This window comes from Lonchura striata, chromosome 9, assembly GCF_046129695.1.
Source record: "Lonchura striata isolate bLonStr1 chromosome 9, bLonStr1.mat, whole genome shotgun sequence".
Classification (NCBI taxonomy): Eukaryota; Metazoa; Chordata; class Aves; order Passeriformes; family Estrildidae; genus Lonchura; species Lonchura striata.
Genome location: NC_134611.1, coordinates 4,120,687 through 4,138,861, shown reverse-complemented (window position 1 = coordinate 4,138,861; position 18,175 = coordinate 4,120,687). Strand labels below are relative to the sequence as shown.

The window sequence follows — 18,175 nt, the reverse complement described above, 5'->3', positions numbered from 1 at the left end:
GGGCTCTCATCACGGTGGCCTGGCCCCGCCGCAACGCAGCCCTCGGAGCCCCCCGCCAGGTGCTCATTTTCTGTCGTGCTACCTGAGACAGACAACAGTTGTGCTGTCGTGCTTCTGTCGGTCACGGATGGGGAGATCCGCGTGGGGGGCAGGATGGGGGCTCGGCAGGATCCGCGCTGGTCCTGCTCCGAGCCGAACGCTCCGCTCCACCCCGCCGCGACCCGCGGGGCCGCCCGAGCACTCGGCCGCTGGCACCCCGACCTGCACTGCTGCGGACAGGGAGCAGAGCCCAAGGGGGACCCTGCTGCAGGGGCCTCTAGAGCGCGAGGTGCTGTTACCGGACGCTCTGTGGGGCCGCAGCCCGTCGCCTGCGGGGCGGGTGCTCGGGCTGGATCGGGGGCTGCATTTGGGTCGGAGTTTGAGCGAGCACACCCCGGGTCCTCGGGGGAGACGCCAGAAAGCCGACTCCGGGTCAGCACAGGTGTTGGTCAGGGCTGGGCCAGGGGCCGGCATTGTCCGTGGTCCCTGCCTGCGCCCGGTGCTCTGGACGCCGGGCCGGGCGTCAGTCGCGCTGCGCCGAGCCACGTCACGGCCATCGCAAACCCCAAAGCCCTGCTTGCCTCGCTGAGGCAGTGGTGTCAGGGACAGCGAACTGGATGTCAACGAGATTCTGCCCACGGTTAGATCGATTAAAACCGCTGGACGAACGAATAATTGATGGGACGTCCCGGCTGTACCGGGATTCGGCACAGCCGAGTTACGGTTCCGCAAGATCGGGTCCCAGAATTTGAAACAACGATCATCTTTTTTAGAGGGAGAACAGTACGGGGCTTATCCCTCCACACAGCTCCTCAAACGCAGAATTCCCTTTTATCAAATCCATCATGTTTATAAAAGTAGGGGCAATTCTCTCAGGTCACTTTACTGAGGCTCAACAGTACGTCCTGCATCCGTGGTGAGGCGAGGCTGAACCACAGAGGTGAGGGGAAATATGGAAACTAAACAACGAGTTTAATTAAAAGCAGCTGACTGGTTAAACATGTGGCTAGAAGCAAATACACGGTTATTTATCTCACCTGCAAAGGACAAGCTACTGCTTTATTCTCCTCTAATATTCCGAGAGCACCCCGATGGTTCTTGGTGTGAGGGAACTCTGCGGACAAAACTTGTGATCGTGGAGAAAGGGTGCCCGTAACCCACAACCTCTCTAAGGAGAGATGACGTCTGGTTCTGCAGGTAGTGAGGGCCAGTCGGCCTCCGCACCCTCTGTTCGCGGTGCCACCGGGACACCGGTGTTAATCAGCAGCAGCTGTGGGAGCTTGGAGCCGGAGGAGTGCTTCTACTGCTCAGGTCTTTCTATTTTAGCCAAATGAGAAAGGTTTTATTATGGGAGGTGCAAGCAGGAGGTGAGGTAGTGAGACAGATGGAGGAGCTGTGAGTTTAAACTACCGGATTCGCTTGGGGTTTGGGATTTAGGTGTGTGGGAAAATAGCTCACACTGGCTCTTGCTTTCCTCCGTGTTTGTTTTCTTCGCTGATAGGGAGATGTAACTGGAACGTGCGCTTAGACTGGGGTGGTGGGGGGAAGCTGTGGCAAAAGATTAAGAGAAGTGAGGGGGTTCTCAGGGGGGTTGTTTTTTCTTGTTGTTGATGTTAGGGGGGTTCCGTTCCTCCTCCCCTCACTAAATCCGCACGGGCTCGCTAGTGGAGATTACGGCCCCGCCGCGCTGGAAGGCGGGTTCTGTGCAGGAGGTGAGGCCAGCGGGGCAGGTCCACCCACTTGAAAACAAAACTTTTTCCTGCAGGCGCTGAGAGCAGAGACCGGCGCGGGGTCCCCGGAGCCGGCTCGCCGCCCGCCGGGGGCTGGTATGTGGTAGGGCAGGGCCATGTATTGGAAGAGTGACACGATGTTCGTCTGCAGGCTGGAGGACAAGGACTTGCCCGCGCTCGGGGGCCCGGCCGAGAAGGTGCGCGGGCGGGGGGGCGGCGCGGCTCGGGCGCCCGGCGCAGCCCGGCGGGTCTGGTGGCCTCGGCCGTGGCGCTCCCGCCGCGTCTCGCGGACACCGCGGCCGCCACCAGAGTCCTGGTGAGAGCTGGCGGGACCCACGGGCGTCGGTGGGCCAGACCGGGCCGGCGCGGAGCTCCTGAGCGTGGCGGGGTGCTGACCGTAGTCTCCCCGCGCTCCCGCAGGCCAGCCCCGCAGCAGCTGACGAAGACTCCTGCTCTTCCTCCGCTGCCCTGTCGCCCTCCTCATCGCCGCGGTCCATGGCCTCAGGCTCGGGCTGCGCCCCCGGCAAGTGCGTGTGCAGCAGCTGCGGCCTGGAGATTGTGGACAAGTACCTGCTCAAGGTAAGGGCGCCCGAGCCGGAGCCCACTTCGTCTGGTGACTTCCCCTGCCGCTGAAGCCGGGGGGCGGCCCGCTTAGGCAGAGCCTACCCGGGTCGCCGGTAGTGTTCGGAGAGCTTCGGGGAACCGGGCCCCGTGGGCTCCGAGGGTACAGCCCTACGGGTCGTCCTATCGCTACGGTTCAACCCTCCCCGGACAACGCGGAGCTGCCACGGACAAGGGAGTGCCGAGTCCCAGTGTGCTTGTTCGCGGTGTTGGGGCCAGAGAGGGGACCCTAGCTGCTGTCGGTGTTTCGGGTGACGCTGTTCGTGCTGAGCTGCGTGCTCCTGACGCACCGGGAGAAGCGGGAAAGAGAATGGAACGAGGGGTCCCGGCGGCGGCGCGACCAGCATTTTACTGAAGTAGGTCTGGGGGGAACGTCGTGAGTCTCAAAGCCAAAATTGCCTCTTGAGAAATGGCATAAGTTATTCCTGCAAAAGGTGATTAACGTATTTGAAGAAAACTAGCTGCGTGCGTGCAGAGCTGTTCTCTTGTCTTAGAAATCAGAACCGAGTAAGATAATTTAAAAACAAACAAAACCAAGTGGCTTTAAACATGAAGTGTTATTGCGGGGGGAGGGGTGAGGGGAAAGTTTGTTTGCCTTTTGTATTATAGCCGTTAAAATTATTCTAGGTCAGATTTTTGCCGACTTTCCTTTCAAATGTGAGAATTACGATCACTGCAGAAGACGGTTGATTCCATCAACTTTAAACAAAGTTGTATAGTTGCGAAGTGATAGCGGGTGACACCCCTGGAAGCACATATGTGGTGTTAATAAATCATCCGGTTAAGATCTTGGTTGAGCTGAGGAGGTTTAACGAAATTGCCTGTAGGGGCTAGTGTTCCCTTAAAATGGGGCTGGTGCAGGACCTGCCGCGCATCCCTGGTTCGGATGACCCCGTCCCCCTTGCAGTAGCCTGGGCTGGCGCAGAACAGGCGGGTGGACAAGGAACAAAACTGACTTGAACTCGATTTCAGTTCTGTTAGCTCCCGTGACGTTTTGGCAACTCATGTATAGTTTACTGATCACTGCTGACTCCTATCTGAACAGGATAACGGGACTTGGAGCAAAAGACCTCTAAATTATTTAGCCTTGAGTTTAAATTAGCTGTTACTGCTTCTTTTATAAGCAGAGAGGAATCGATGCCGATATGCTACTGTACAACAGCAGCACACCTTTCAACTTTATCCCTGTCAATTGACAAGTAAGAACACGGACAAATGACATTAAATGGGACAACCACGGAAGCTGCTGAGTCCCGTTCTTCAGAAGAGCATTGATCTCTGAAGAAGAGGTAGCTGGCTCTGAGTGGCTGGGATGTCAGCTCACGTTGCGCAGAGCTGCGTGCTGGGGCTTGGTGCGGACCTAGAGATGCCCAGGGAGCCTTGGCACAGCAGCACTGGCTGCAGGGCAGGCTCAGTCTGGCTCAGCGCTGCCCCTCCACTCTGCGGCCTTTCTGACAGATGGCTGCAGGGTGAGTTTGGTGACAGCTATTAACTACTATCAACAGCTTCGTATATTGGGGTGTCAACTTGTCAGCACGTGGGAAGGTGGCTGCCAACAAGGATAAGGGTTAGGAAAGCATTGGGCAAACTGCAATATTACAGCCTGAAGAATGACTGAAATGGGTGATCCCAGCGTGGGTGTCGGTGTCCATGCCTTGCCTCCTCTGAGGTTTGTCTGGCCATGCTCTGATGAAAGGCATATTCCAGATTACCTCAAATCTGCTTTTCCATAGGGAATATATGGGCTGATGAGAAATTGGCTCAGTGGGAAAAAAAAATCTAAACTTAAGCATTCTTTGGTTTTCAGAATTCCTCCTATACAGTATAGGATTATCTGGAGGGTTATTATTTAATTTTTGTGGTCACTGGGAGTATTTGGTTATCAAATGATTAATTTAGGTGATGCACAATGTCTGTGTAATTAATACTTCCTTTTATAGGAAATCAGAAATGAAAATAATTGCTCTCATTTTATTTATTTTATATGCCCCAAAATTATATGTACGTTTTCAAAAATGCTGATTTCTACCTCATTCCATTACTATGTTTAGTTCTGCTATGGACATATTAAAGAAATATTGAACTTGCTATTAAAACACCTGCTGCTGTTTTGAAACTCAGATGCCATTCACCAATTCTGCTTTAACAGAAATGTGACAAATGGAGGAGTGGTTCATGGTGTGTTTCTGTTTGACAGACCATTTTCCCCTTCAATACTCATGTTTTAAAATTTGAAAAATCTTGACAACATTCGGTTTTTGTTAGGAATTTATGAAGACTAGGAAATAGAAGTGTGTAAGTTAGTTGCTTCCCAAGGTCACAAAAGGCCAAAACTTGCTCTCTTAGTCTAGTGCTATGAGAAGAGAACTGGGCATGAAACACCTGCATAGAACTTGTATCTCTTGCTTCTGCTTCTACTGCTTTTAATTACAAACCCATGAAAGTTTATTCTGAAGACTCAAATCAAACTAGTTTACCTTCAATATACATGTAATTCTGTAGGGAAAATGTCTTTCATTCAAGATAATTCTTCTGTGAATCACGGTGCATAAAACTTTTGATCAATTCTGAAGAAAAAAAATTTGTATATATAAAATGCAATATTGGTAGTACAGGTATTGAGGGGTGGTTTTTTGTTGGGTTTTTGCAGGTAAATGACCTCTGCTGGCATGTGCGTTGCCTCTCATGCAGCGTTTGCAGAACATCCCTGGGAAGGCACACCAGCTGCTACATCAAAGATAAAGATATCTTCTGCAAACTTGATTATTTCAGGTATATCATCCAAGAATGTAATTTATCAGATAACTTTTTATACTTGCTTGTTGCTTTTCACTTCAGCCACAACTGAAATCCACTTGAGGCTCTTTCTTTTTCATTTACTAGGTTTATTTTTGGCAGTTTAAACTCTGACTTTTCTTGAGGAGAGACTTGGAGAACCCTATATATGTGTAATGTGACTGCTGCTCTCCAACCTGCCCTTCCCCTGTTGCACATAGCTGCTGTATTTATACCATCATTTACATTACATGCACCGAGGGGAAAAAATGTCAAGAGTCCCTACCACAGTGTGGTTGTAAAGCCATTGTACATGTAAAGAACCATCCTTGGATAATGCTGAGTGAGAATGCAATGTAAAATTGAAATTATCTGTTTGGAGTAGCGCTTCACTGGTGTGGGGCTTAAGGCATCACAAGGAGCTACATAATCAACCCAGAATAAATCTCATTATATTTAAAATAAGCTTTCAGCAGTTATACCTTTCTGAGATCAGTTTGATTTAGAATGTGACGGTTTCAAAATTATAGGCTAATCTTGCAAGGGAGAGAATATTATTTATGTTGGCAATGTAGTATCCAGGATGCAAAGTCCCTGATCCAGAAAGCAGCAAAAATTGCTGCTGTTAATTTTGATGCAATTGCTAGTACTTCTCTAGTTGATTGCTAGACCAAACTATTTCTGGGATTCTCAGCTGTGCAGTGAATAGATTGCACCCAGCTAGTCAAGTTTGACACAGAGTGGGAGGGGGCAAGCTGAATGCTGTAAACTTCTGAAAAAAACTAAATTTTGTGGACTTGAAAAAAATTTTGGTCTGCAAAGATCTTCGGGACAAATTCTTACCTAAATAATAAACATATTTTGGTGGCTACTTTCCTCTTCAAATATAAATTTTCTAGTGTAATAATGCAGACTTTTTAGTTTATTTAAAAATCATAATGTTATGTGAATTGAGGAAATAACTATGAAGATGCAGGTTTTCCCCTGTCTGCTGAAGATGCTGAAAGATTAGTAAAGGGATAATCTAGTTAAATATGTTAGTTCAGACTACCACTAGAGTAATGTGAAATGCATTTTAAAAATTGGAAGAATTTTGAACAGTCCACTATTTCCATCTTTCAGCTTTTGAAAAATAGAATTTTTAACAGTATGCTGTTTCCATCTTTCAGCTTTTAAGAGTAAAAATCTTTATAAAAGGAATGATGAGAAGCTATGAATTCATGTAGCAGTCAAAATGCTTCAGTTTTGCTCTTTGCCTTCTGAAAATACTAACCTCTGTATTTCAGTAGTGTCTTGCCTTAAGGTATTATATAGAAAATTGCTGGGGATTTTCTTTGGGGTAATTGGGGATTTTTTGGTTTTTTGTTGTTTTTGTTTGGTTTGGGTTTTTTTGCAGTGCCAATGCAGTCATGCCGTGGGCTCTAGCTGCGCTGCCACAACCCGCTCAGCTCTAATCCTGCCGGAGCTTGGCTTTGCCCGGGTGGGTGTCTCAGTCTCCCCGCTGCCGTTCTCGTTGCAGGCGCTACGGCACCCGCTGCTCCCGCTGCGGGCGGCACATCCACTCCACCGACTGGGTGCGGCGGGCTAAAGGGAACGTGTACCACCTGGCCTGCTTCGCGTGCTTCTCCTGCAAGAGACAGCTCTCCACTGGAGAGGAGTTTGCTTTGGTCGAGGAGAAAGTCCTTTGCAGAGTCCATTACGACTGCATGTTGGACAATTTGAAAAGAGAAGTTGAAAATGGTACCATGCTGCTTGCATTAAGATCTATGTTTGTGGTTCAGATTTAATTAAATTATTGGGGTTTACTTCATTTTCCATACTGGGAGATAATTGGCTGGTTTTACTAAGACTGGAAGTACAGGTACTTGAGTCAAAGTAATGGTAAATTATTTCACATTCAGGGGATTTTTGGTTTTGCTGCTTTGGATTAGGTTGGTGGGGTTGGTTTGTTTGTTTTTGGGGATTATTTATTTGGTTGTTGTTTTTTTAGTCTGCAGAACTTGTTTTGTATCTTAAAGAAAAGAAAGTAACAGCATATCCTGTTGATAAAATATCATGTTAGATTTATTTCTTCCCTTACTTGCAAGGGAACTGTTTCGGGCATAATGTTTTATGATGCTAGATCAATGGAGTTTTGAATAGATTTGGGTTTTTTTAAGCTGAAATTCAGTTGATCAACTGCTGCTCATTATTGCTGGAGAACAGTCTGACTTAAAACATCATTGTGAATGTTTAGAAGGCAGTGTTGTTTTCTTTTTAATGTTTCAGGAAATGGGATTAGTGTGGAAGGAGCATTACTAACAGAACAAGATGTTAATCATCCAAAACCAGCAAAAAGAGCTCGGACCAGCTTCACAGCAGATCAACTCCAGGTAGAGAATGTGCTAAAAAAGTGTGTAGCTCAGGGTAATGCAGGGTATGGATGCTGAACCAATATAAAATTTTATGCATACAGGGAGAAAGTTTATTAAATAGTTTAAAGCATTCAAGCTTTTCTATCAAGACACAGCATGTTTCTGGAAGTTTAACATGAAATAATACGCTTCAAGCTCTTTATTTCTCTGGAGGAAGGTCGGAATTCTGAAGAGTGTAAACAAAAGAGGTGGTTCTATTTTGATTGATGAAATCTATTTGATCAGGCATTTACACCACTAAGCATAATAAAAACAAAATCTTTTTTAGATTATGTAATGTGAAAAGTTGTACTAAAGATAGATACTCTGTGTGACTTCAAGACACTAATAGTATGGAAGTTGGAATTGTTGTAGTGCCAGTATCTCCCCCGCTTTCCGGGTTTCTTGTCTTTTTGTTGCCTTGACAAGAGTTTAACTCCTACTGAGACAGTCCAGAGCTATTTCAAAGTCTAGATAACCACTTAAATTGGCTTTCTAGGGAAAAACTCTAAGATAGGACCCCTGCCCCCAGTGAAAGAGGGGATCGTGAGACAAGATTTAGAGGTCTTAACCTGTAGTGAGAAGGAAGCTGTGACTTTCTACCTAATCCTGGCTGTACATTCTTGCCTTCAGTTTAACAGGTCTGTTAAATTTCTGGTCAAAATGTGGGTTTTGTTGGCCTGTCCTCTTATAGTCAAAGCAGTTGAGAAACTAATCTTGAGGTGTAATAACATGTGAAGTGTTAAAATGGTACTATAAAAACGGGCATGGAGCGGTTCAAAGATTGGGTTCCTATTAGAGTCATGACTGGAGCCAAGAAGTGGTGTTAACACAAAACAAGCACATAAGCAATAATCTAAACAGGTGCACAGGGCAAGGGCTCTAGACACTGAGCTTGAACTTCAGCAAAAGGGAACCACCCCCCCCTTCCCCCCCCCCCCCCCGTCAGAAACTGAAAGGGAGATAAGATCAGCCATTAAGATGAGAACTGTATTCAGGACTTCTTCCCAGCTGCAGTCATTGAAACTCCCATGTCCCTTCTTTTCCTGTTTGAAGTAGATTGTAACATTTTAAAGTAGATTGTAGCATATTTTAGCAAGTGTTTGAGGTGTTATGGCGTCTTGTTATTCAATGATACTTTCTATCTGCTTGCTGCACCTTTGCACCTATCCCTCGCGGCTGCTATAAGACCTTACTTCCAACACGAGAAGCAGTGGGATAAGTGCACTGTCAGAGTGGCAGCACGTAATTACCTCACAAAGTACTTGTAGAAAAGAATGTCCACACTTTTTTAATTGTTTTGTTCTTTAGCACCTTCCAGGACCTAAAAGGGCTCCAAGAGAGCTGGAGAGGCAGTTTGGACAAGGGCCTGGAGGGACAGGACAAGGAGGAATGACTTCCACTGCCAGAAGGCAGGGCTGGATGGGATATTGGGCAGGAATTGTTCCCTGGTAGGGTGGTCAGCCCTGGCACAGGTGTTCAGAGCAGCTGTGGCTGCCCCTGGATCCCTGGCAGTGCCCAAGACCAGGATGGACATTGGGGCTGGAGCAGCCTGGGACAGTGGGAGGTGTTCCTGCCATGGCATAGGGTTAGAACAAGGTGAGCTCTTAAGGTTCCTTCCAACCCAAACCAGTCTGTGATTCTATGAAAAATTGCAAAAGCAAAGCGTTTCTGAATGTGGAACGTAGTAGTCTGAATCTTCAAAGATGAAGCCAAGCAAAATTTGATGGGTCAAAATCCAAAAAAAACCAAAATAATGCTTTGAAATTACTAAAGATACCCTGCAGAAATCCATGAAGCCCTACTTTCATAAACAGGGCAAATCCTTAAAACCTATGAAAGTCTTCAGGATGCAGGCCAAATTGACATTTACTTCAGCAAAAAAAAAGGTGTAATTTATATCCTTAAGACAAGTGATGACTTCAATTTTCTGTCAAAAGATGAGTAACCAAGCTACCAGAATGGTTAGGTCAGCCACAATGGAGCCTCTGTTTCTGGGGTTGGTGAAAAGCAAAGGAAACACAGAAGATCAATTACTCCATATAACATAGGATGCTGATAGTGATTGACAAGTTCAGAGTGGTGGATCATGCTCTTTTTATGCTGTGGTCTGCTGCTATAGGTGTTTGTTGAGCATATTTGAGTTGCTTTGCAGTGAATTTTCTCCTACAGTTCTTTTAATGCAATCTTACAGAGGACTTCTTCCAGTTTTTACTACTGCCAAGCAGGATGGATTTCTCTAATTTCTGGTAAATGTCACAGCTCATTCAAGCATAGCATGGACTTGTACTTTGGCTTTGGGATTTTTTTTTAAATTTATTGGTTACTCTCTAAAGACTAGTGAGCACAAAAAAAAAAAAAAAAATCCTGAAGACAGGCAAGGAGTAGTACCTTAGTCTAAGAAGACTGTCTAATGTGGCTTTCAACACAAATGCTCCTGCAATCTCATATCTTGCCTTTTCAGGTTATGCAAGCACAGTTTGCTCAGGACAACAATCCAGATGCACAAACACTTCAGAAACTGGCAGAAAGAACAGGCTTGAGTAGGCGGGTTATACAGGTAACAGTGTGAAGTTTGACTCACAGTCTGGTACTCATCCATTGGAAATGCTCAAGTGCAATTTTCTTTGAGGTTATTCTAACATGGAAAAAGGTCCTAATCTCTTTTAACTTTGAACAACATCCTTAGTCAGGAATAGGTCTAGAACAAGCATCATAATGTGGAAAACTTGCTGTATTCCTCTTGCACTTTGTGTGGAGGGATTAAGTCTTCTAAGAAGAAACTTCTCAGCCTAAACAGTATAGAAATTGGCATTAAGTTATTCCAAATACATATTAGACTGTAGTAGTCTGTTCTTAAGACCCGCACTCTTTTTGAAAGCATCTGTGGTATGACATTAGGACAAGTGTATATCTAGTCATTTGTTCTAGAGAGCAGAGTTAAAATATATACCTATTCCAACAAAAACTGAAGCACAAACTTGGAATCCTTGCTCAAAGATGTGTCTCAGCAAGCACGTGGATGCATTTTTATATGTAAATGTGATTTTAAAAATATAATAAAAAATATATTTATATGTTAATATAAATAAAAATAAATTTTGAGCTGCCTTGGCTCATTCTAGTCTGGAAGATTGACAGAGTGCTTTTATAGAAATGAGGAATCCGGCTGCTGCAATCCTTAAAAAAAAAAAAAAAAAAAGGAATCTTGTGTTCTTTTCCATGTGGAAAGGCCAAGTGGGTATTGTATGTGAAAGATGCTTTGCTGTCAGTAGTTCTAGGCAGGGAGAAGACTCTGTCTGGGATATGCTGGGTGGTGTGGTCCTAGTAGAGTGGGGCTGCAGGTGATGTTGCTTGGCCTGGGGGGACACCAGCCCTGGGAGATCCCAGCCCCTTACTGTGCCAGTCCCTGTCCTTGGTGGCCTGCTGGGTACTGAAGACGCATTCCTGACTTGACCACACGTGTAGGTATTTCTCCATTTGGACTGTCAGCATCGTATCAAAGGCCAAATTAACTATGCAAACTCAGCTTAAGATAAGCTCCAAGGTTGTTGTTGTGCTAGTGTTGAATGCAATCTGTCAATGTGATGTATGTTTCCCTCTTTTTCAGGTGTGGTTTCAGAATTGCAGAGCACGCCATAAGAAACATGTTAGTCCTAATCATTCATCTACTGCTCCTGTCACAGCAGTTCAGCCCTCCAGGTTGTCTCCACCCATGTTAGAAGAAATGGCATACTCTGCATATGTACCCCAGGATGGGACTATGCTCACTGCTCTGCACAGCTACATGGATGGTAGGTATAACAGCTTTGCTGTTTTTCTCCTCATAAAAACATTATCAGCTGTAGCAAGAACTGTTCACCAAGTTCTGATTAAAGAAATCTAATGGATATATCAGTACTGTATTTGCTATCTACACCTTATTAAGAAAGAAGTAGTCCTTCACTGCAGTAGCATGGCTGAAGATCTGAGTATGAAGACCACTATTCGTGCTTCTTCTAGACTATTAAAACAAGAATAAGAAATTAAATACTATTTAAACATCTACTTCACATATTTTAATAATACTTAATTGTAATGAAAACTGTTTGCCACCTGCTCCCTGGCTTTTGTCCCATGGACTTGTGAGTATGCTCAATCCAGCAAATTTTCTGAGAGCTTAAGAGTAACACACAATGGGAGGGAGGGGGAGAGCCTGGTGGTCAAAAATGTTTCAGTTTTTGTTTGTCTTATGACCCAGCAAGTCAACAACTTTGGCTCCTATTTGTGATTAGGAGGGACTGTGAAGGTTTTGGGAGAACCAGGCTGAGCCGCATTTGTGGCCTGAGCTTGTTTTCCTCCAGCAGTGATGTTAAGGGTGGCCTGTGGGTGGAGGAATGCAGATGCTGGGTTAGAAAAAACACAACATGCTGCAGGGTTGGGACAATGAATTGTTACTACCCAGTGGATTTACTGACTTTTAATCTTTTGCTACTTTCAATGAAGTTGACTGGTAAATGTTTCTGTTTTTGTAGCTCATTCACCTACAGCTCTTGGACTTCAGCCTTTGCTACCCCATTCAATGACACAACTGCCACTAAGTCACACCTAATTCCTTTCCGTCAGGGATCTAAACTATTAAAGATGTAACCTTAAGTCATAGTGTATTGAAAATATCATTGGAAAGATATTAATGTTAAGTTTTTATTTAACACGCCAAGCATTTTCAAGAAAATTTTTGCCCAGGTATGTACGTCTATTTAGCCTGCAAGACACTTTTATGGATTCTGCATAAGTAACTATTACATTGTTTACAAGCCTTATTAAACACCTGTTTGTATTGTCTGGAAGTAGTCTGCTCTAGTTATGTGTGTGTTAATTTATTTGTCATCAAAAGAGCACTTTGCCTAAAAGAAAGGACTGACAATTGTGCAAAATGTTTACAATTCTTTGTGAAATTGTAGTTTATCATTAGTTTGTATTTGTAAGTTATTGGTAAAAGTATTACCTGTATTTGAGTTGTATACAACCTATATGTTAAAGCTTATTTCTGTGAGTTTACAAAAATAAATTTTAGTTGCAAATATTTTCAAAAAGAACTGAATAAAGTTTCTGCTGTAGCATGCCAAGCAAAAATGTTGCTGTGTCTATGGCTCAACTGTGATCATTTGTCAAGTGCTTAAATTGAATCTTCAATTTTAAGAGAAGGTCCCTGGTATACTGAGGAACATTACACTGAAGTCCTTCAGGAGGGCTCATATCTATTTCCAGTGATAGTAAAAATCATTTAATGGACTTCTATGGGTCTTGAAACACTCCAAATATATGCTATACAAGTGGGTACATGCAAAGCAGTGCTTTTCTGAGGATGCACACTTTGGGGGAAGGAAACTGGGGATGTGTAGGACAGATTTTAAACTGTGACTTGGCAAGTGGAGAACCTGAAGTTACATCTGCTTTAATGTTTTGAATCTTTCTTACTTCAGCTTTTGTTTTCTTCCATGTTTTTATCTTGTTATTTTTTTACACAGGACAACAAATAAGAGGCAATACTTGAACAGTCTGCTTTTTAAAAGTAAAATCTAGTTTGGCATTTTAACTGACCAATATCCAACTGCATATGAACAATGACTGGAATTCAGTCAAATGCACTACAGTCTGTGTTTAGAACTGTTAATGTACTAAGACTTACTAGCAGAGCATGTCTTGATACACTAATTTGATGCACAAAGGTTGCTACAAATTCAACAGATTTTTATCTTCAAAGACTAGTTTCCTTCAATGATTAAGACAGATCCCCCTTGCTCACTTAAACTTTATTTGCATCAGAAGGGTGTATGTGTCCATCTCCCTTTTTTTTCCTCTCCCAACTATGCATTAGTGTCTACTCTGTGAAATTCCTTAATGGTGCTGGTCAAACCATTTCAGTTAGGAAAAAGTAATGTTCTCTGCTGATGAGTTTTGTGAGCAGAACTTTGACAAGCTCTGAATTAATAAAGTTCTGTAAGTGACATGCTGGCAGTACTTTAAGTGCTACTCAAGATGTCTGAGTTAATCTAAGTAGCCAAAGCAATCTCCAGCGGTTTAAGGCTTTTATTATCCTGCCTTTTTAAAATCTTTTTTTCACAAAACACTCAAGATGGGGTCTGTAGTGGAACTTGACTGACCTTACATTTTATTTGAGCATGCATAACCTCTAATTTAAATGCCCTAGGTAGAATACTGAATTCCAGGTGCCATTTCCAATATCTAAGCTATTTCCATATATCTGCATGCTACCAAAGTACATGTATAGCAGTATACAAACTACTTTTTGTTCATTTGTCCAATATGCTGAAGTTTTACCAGTTAAATGCTAAATAATGTTAACATAAATTGTTAATAGATTAATATTATTAGGTTAATAATAGATGTTAACATAAATTGTTAATTTGAAATGCAACTTGGGCACTTGCACTGAGCCCCTTTAAGGAAAAGTAATTATTCTGTTTTATTTGAAGACTAGAGTAGCTTCAGGTTGCCTGAAACAAAAGCAAGTTTAAGCTTATTTATGAAACACCTCTTTCTGTTCAGTTCCAAAGTCAGAACATGATTCAAATACATGCGGGAGCAATTTTCCTGTTTCCCTATGAAAATGGGAAGCAGGAGCATTGATCTTTTGCTACTGTTGAGTGCATAAGCAGATATTTGTTTATTAAAAACCATGAGAGATATTTGTGGTTGGGGCAATGCAGAATGCATTGAAAATAGGAGACTGGGTTTTATGTCTTCCTTTGCCAGTGCCAGAGCTGTCAGCAGCTGGTGTTGGGCTGACAGTTTTTTTAAAACTGCCATACTGCAACCAATCCCCTTTCTGAATGATGTAACAGCTGCCATCACAAACTGCACCAATGTTATTTCCCAAATTAATCTCATGGGAGAAAGATGTCTCCTGCTCCAAGTCTCCCAAAACCAAAGGTTATTACCAAAATAAGGAAAACATAGGACAAGTAACAGTATACTAGAATATAAAAAATTACACATTTTCTTAGTTTAAAATTAGGCCATTACATGTTTAAGATAGCTACTCCATTAAAAAAAAATCACACAGGGAAGAGTTTGAGTTTTCTTTAATATAAGTTAGCAGGTCATTCAAGTAAATTAATCATAAAAATATAATTTAAATACTATGTAAGCTGCAATATGCTGAACACAGGAATCAGTAACAGCCACTTTTTTTTTACTATTTTGAGATAAAATCAGCAGAAATACTAGCACTCCTATAATATGGATACATTCAGCCAAAAGATGATATTAAGGTCAAAGAAGTGTATGTCTATGTTATGCATAGTTAAATGCATAAAAACATTACCTTTCAACATGCACTTTGATCTTCAGTGTCTCTGCAGGAATTTGTACAGGTGACTGGGTGGGCTGGGATGCTCAGACATGCACTCTGCTGATACAGTCAAATATGCCAGCACAGATTTATCACAACACCAGTTCAGAAAGAGTTGTCCCTGCAATACAAGGGCCACTAATATAAAACTCACAAAGAGTTTAACAACAATTTTTTTAAGCTCTGGTGACCCAGAACCACTACAGCTGACTGTTATACTTTGATTTGTTAATCTGTTTTGGGCCATTGTTAGTGTTATCAAAAAAGCAGCCCACTTGTGAGTTTAAACATACCAATGTCATGATTGTTCAAATTGTCAGTATTTCCGTAAGAAAGTTGAACTTTGTAAACTAAAACAAACAAACAAAAAATAAAATAAAAACTACAAAACCCTTATGACATTATCATTCGAAGGAAAATAAGTACAGACCCTTCTCCTGGGAGGACTGTCTTTTCCAAACTTAGCCTCTTTCATTAACAGGCTAAAATTAACTCTAAAATTAAAACAGATTGGCCAGAGAGCCCAGCCAAACCAACAGAAATGAGAACCTGGGACTTAATGAAATGAAAGTTGATTCAAGACAGGAAATTGAGTTGGTTAGATGTGTTGAAAATGATGGCAACCAGAAACTATGTTATGAAGCTCTGTATGAAACAATCCTTCCCTTCTTTAAACCATCTGCAGGTGCGTGGATTTGCAAAGGAACCTGCCAGGTTACTGCAGAAAATGCACCAAAAGCAACATTCATCTGCAAAGTCAAACCACAAAGATGGTACACATCAGACGCTGGCTGAGACAAAACCAGAAATATTTTCATCCCGTATTTATGACCGGGTCTGTTTGATTGTAACAGGCCAGTTACGTTCCCATTTCCTTCTTTACCAGAAATTTCAGTCAGACCATACTACTGCTGCACTGTTGCTGTGGCCCAGAGTAACTGCAGCACAATGACAGCTTGTGGTGCCAGAGCAGAGTGGGGCAGCCTCTTTTCCCCTCTTCCTGAGCAGCTGGCACCAGTGCCAGAGAAAGCACCTCCATGAGCAAGGTGCTCAGAACATAGGTGCTTCCCAAAAGAAGCCTACTGACTGAAAACGAGTAGCCGTGCTGCATTCCGTCAAGTGGTGACACGGGTCACTGGTCCACGTTCCAGGCCTGGGGAGACTTGCACCATATGACATTCCTCTGGGCTAACCAAAAAGAACAAACTGTGTAAAAGTAGGACCCTAGAAAAGACTAGAGAGCAGACTGCTGGTGCATGAGTAAAAGCTCCAGGTAGGCTTTGACTTAATCTGAATGTAGATTAAATTTCTATGGCATGTGGCCAACATTAGATTTATATGTAATGTGAATAGCAAGAGAACCATGTGAGATTAAAAAAACCCATCAGTCTGAAAACAAAGTTTAAAAGAGGCAAGAAAGCAATTTTGTTAGTAAACCTGACATTTTCTGAAGGAGGACAACATAACGAATAGCTGCAGTCAGTTCCAACAGGCTGCATGTGTTAACAGGCGATACTGATGTTAGTTCAAAAAATAAAAATGTCCAGGTTTTAATCAAAATAAAAACATACATATGAGACACATAGTAAAGGTCCTCTGTGCTCCAGAATCCTCTTAAAATTACTTTAATATTACAATTGTACCTTCCAGTGTCTGGGTACATTATGTTAGATTCTGCAAGTCTATACATGATCAGTTGAACTCAATATTCTATAACCTACACAATGCTTTACTGCTATTGTTACTTTCTGGCATAAAAAAAAAAAAAAGAGCATCAATGCTTTACAGAACAAAATGCATGCAGGTTTTTTTTGTCAAATTTGCATCAGATTAAATGTTGAAACAAAACCCCAAAACAAATAAAAGGGAAACAAATACGCTTTCATGGAGATTTACCATAGAACAATAGTGTCTTTTATCTCTTCCAAGCAACTGTAATGTACCTCTTCCCATGTGGCATGGCCTCAATAAGTCTAGCTGCTAACCTGTGCTCAGGGAACACCAATATTCCTCTAAAGAGCACTTTTGCTTGTTTACCTTTCACTGTCTAGTTTGGACTGAAGTGGACCACATCTAAACCTCCTAGGCTGTGTCATTCTCCTCTCCATAAGCATTTGCTTTCACAGAATCACAGAATATTCTGAGATGGAAGGGATCTTCAAAGATCATAAAATCCAACTCATAGGTGAAGAGCTCATACAGGGATTAAATGCACAACTTTGTCACAAGTTCCCTTTTCCAGCAGCTGCCTACCACCCCTTGTGGCACAGACCTGGGCTGAACAAGTACTGCTACTCATGGCCAGTGACTGGACAGCACAAACCAACCAGTCTCCCCACCAACACTGATAGCATTTAAGCCTTGCTAAAAAATAGCATCATATAGTATAAGCCTCATACACACTCGTTTTCCCTTAAATGATATATGCTGCAACTATGCGTACACACAGACTGTATCTGCATCTATTTGCTATTCAGCCACTGACTCCCAAACATACAGCTTTCCTTGCTAACTCGAAAACTTGCTTTGCTAATTTAAGGTCTTATTGCAGGGAATGCAGAATGCCAGAAGCAACTTCAGACAAGGCTCCCCACATATGGAATGACTTATAAGGCATACCTTAACCTTGAGTCCAAATTCTTCCTTTTTCCCAACTCCAAATAATTCCTCCACTGCTACATCTGCTGAAATCCATCCCCATCCCTCTAAACCTTTTGCACAGGGTTTGGTGACGGCCTTTTTCTTTTCCTATCCTCCAGAAAAACATATGCAACAGGCCCCTGACCAGATTGGGAGTAATCTACCACAGGTCATCTGCCTGTGATGCTGAGCCAACTCATGGTGTACAAAAAAGGTTTCTTCACTTCTCACAAAGACAGGGGAAAATATGACCGTGAGCCTCCTAAACTCCAAAAAAGATTTCTACCGAGTTCTATGGTATCATTTCAGCCATACTCTTTGCTTCATATAAGAACTCAATTCAGATAAAATCCAGTATGGTTCATTATTACATTGTTTTAAAAAAAATAAATTTAAAAATGCAACAAACAATCCTCCATCCTTTATAAATAAACCCCAGAATTCCCCTCCTACCAGGGGCAGCGGCAGTGGCCCCTCCCGGCCTCCTCTGCTCCCGCATGCCCTCAGCACCGAACGCGTCCCGCATCCCGCGCCCCGCTCCGCCCCCGCGCACCGGAGCCGCCCGCGGCCCGCCCCGTACAGCCCCGCGTAAGCCCGGCGCGGTGCAGAGCTACTCCGGC

The 18,175-nt window shown here is 43.2% G+C and overlaps 1 protein-coding gene across 2 annotated transcripts; it reads left to right on the top strand.

Annotated features, from left to right (window-relative positions):
- The first annotated feature begins 1,799 nt into the window (after positions 1-1,799).
- LHX8 (LIM homeobox 8) lies at positions 1,800-12,673 on the top strand. 2 transcript variants are annotated; one of them, XM_021542575.3, is made up of 8 exons: positions 1,800-1,966; positions 2,190-2,348; positions 5,041-5,162; positions 6,685-6,905; positions 7,434-7,537; positions 10,023-10,118; positions 11,169-11,352; positions 12,073-12,673. In XM_021542575.3, exons 1-8 carry the CDS (start codon positions 1,886-1,888, stop codon positions 12,147-12,149), a joined length of 1,044 nt encoding a protein of 347 aa, XP_021398250.1. In that variant the 5' UTR covers positions 1,800-1,885; the 3' UTR covers positions 12,150-12,673. The 2 variants fall into 2 exon arrangements, with proteins under 2 accessions (XP_021398250.1, XP_021398251.1); XM_021542576.3 differs by having other exon boundaries at positions 1,802-1,865.
- Positions 12,674-18,175: the final 5,502 nt, after the last annotated feature.

Coding starts and splice junctions, on each gene's coding strand:
- LHX8 (XM_021542575.3), top strand. CDS start 1,886: ATGTATTGGAAGAGTGACACGATGTTCGTCTGCAGGCTGGAGGACAAG. Junction 1,967..2,189: donor TCGGGGGCCCGGCCGAGAAG/GTGCGCGGGCGG, acceptor GCGCTCCCGCAG/GCCAGCCCCGCAGCAGCTGA. Junction 6,906..7,433: donor GAAAAGAGAAGTTGAAAATG/GTACCATGCTGC, acceptor TTAATGTTTCAG/GAAATGGGATTAGTGTGGAA.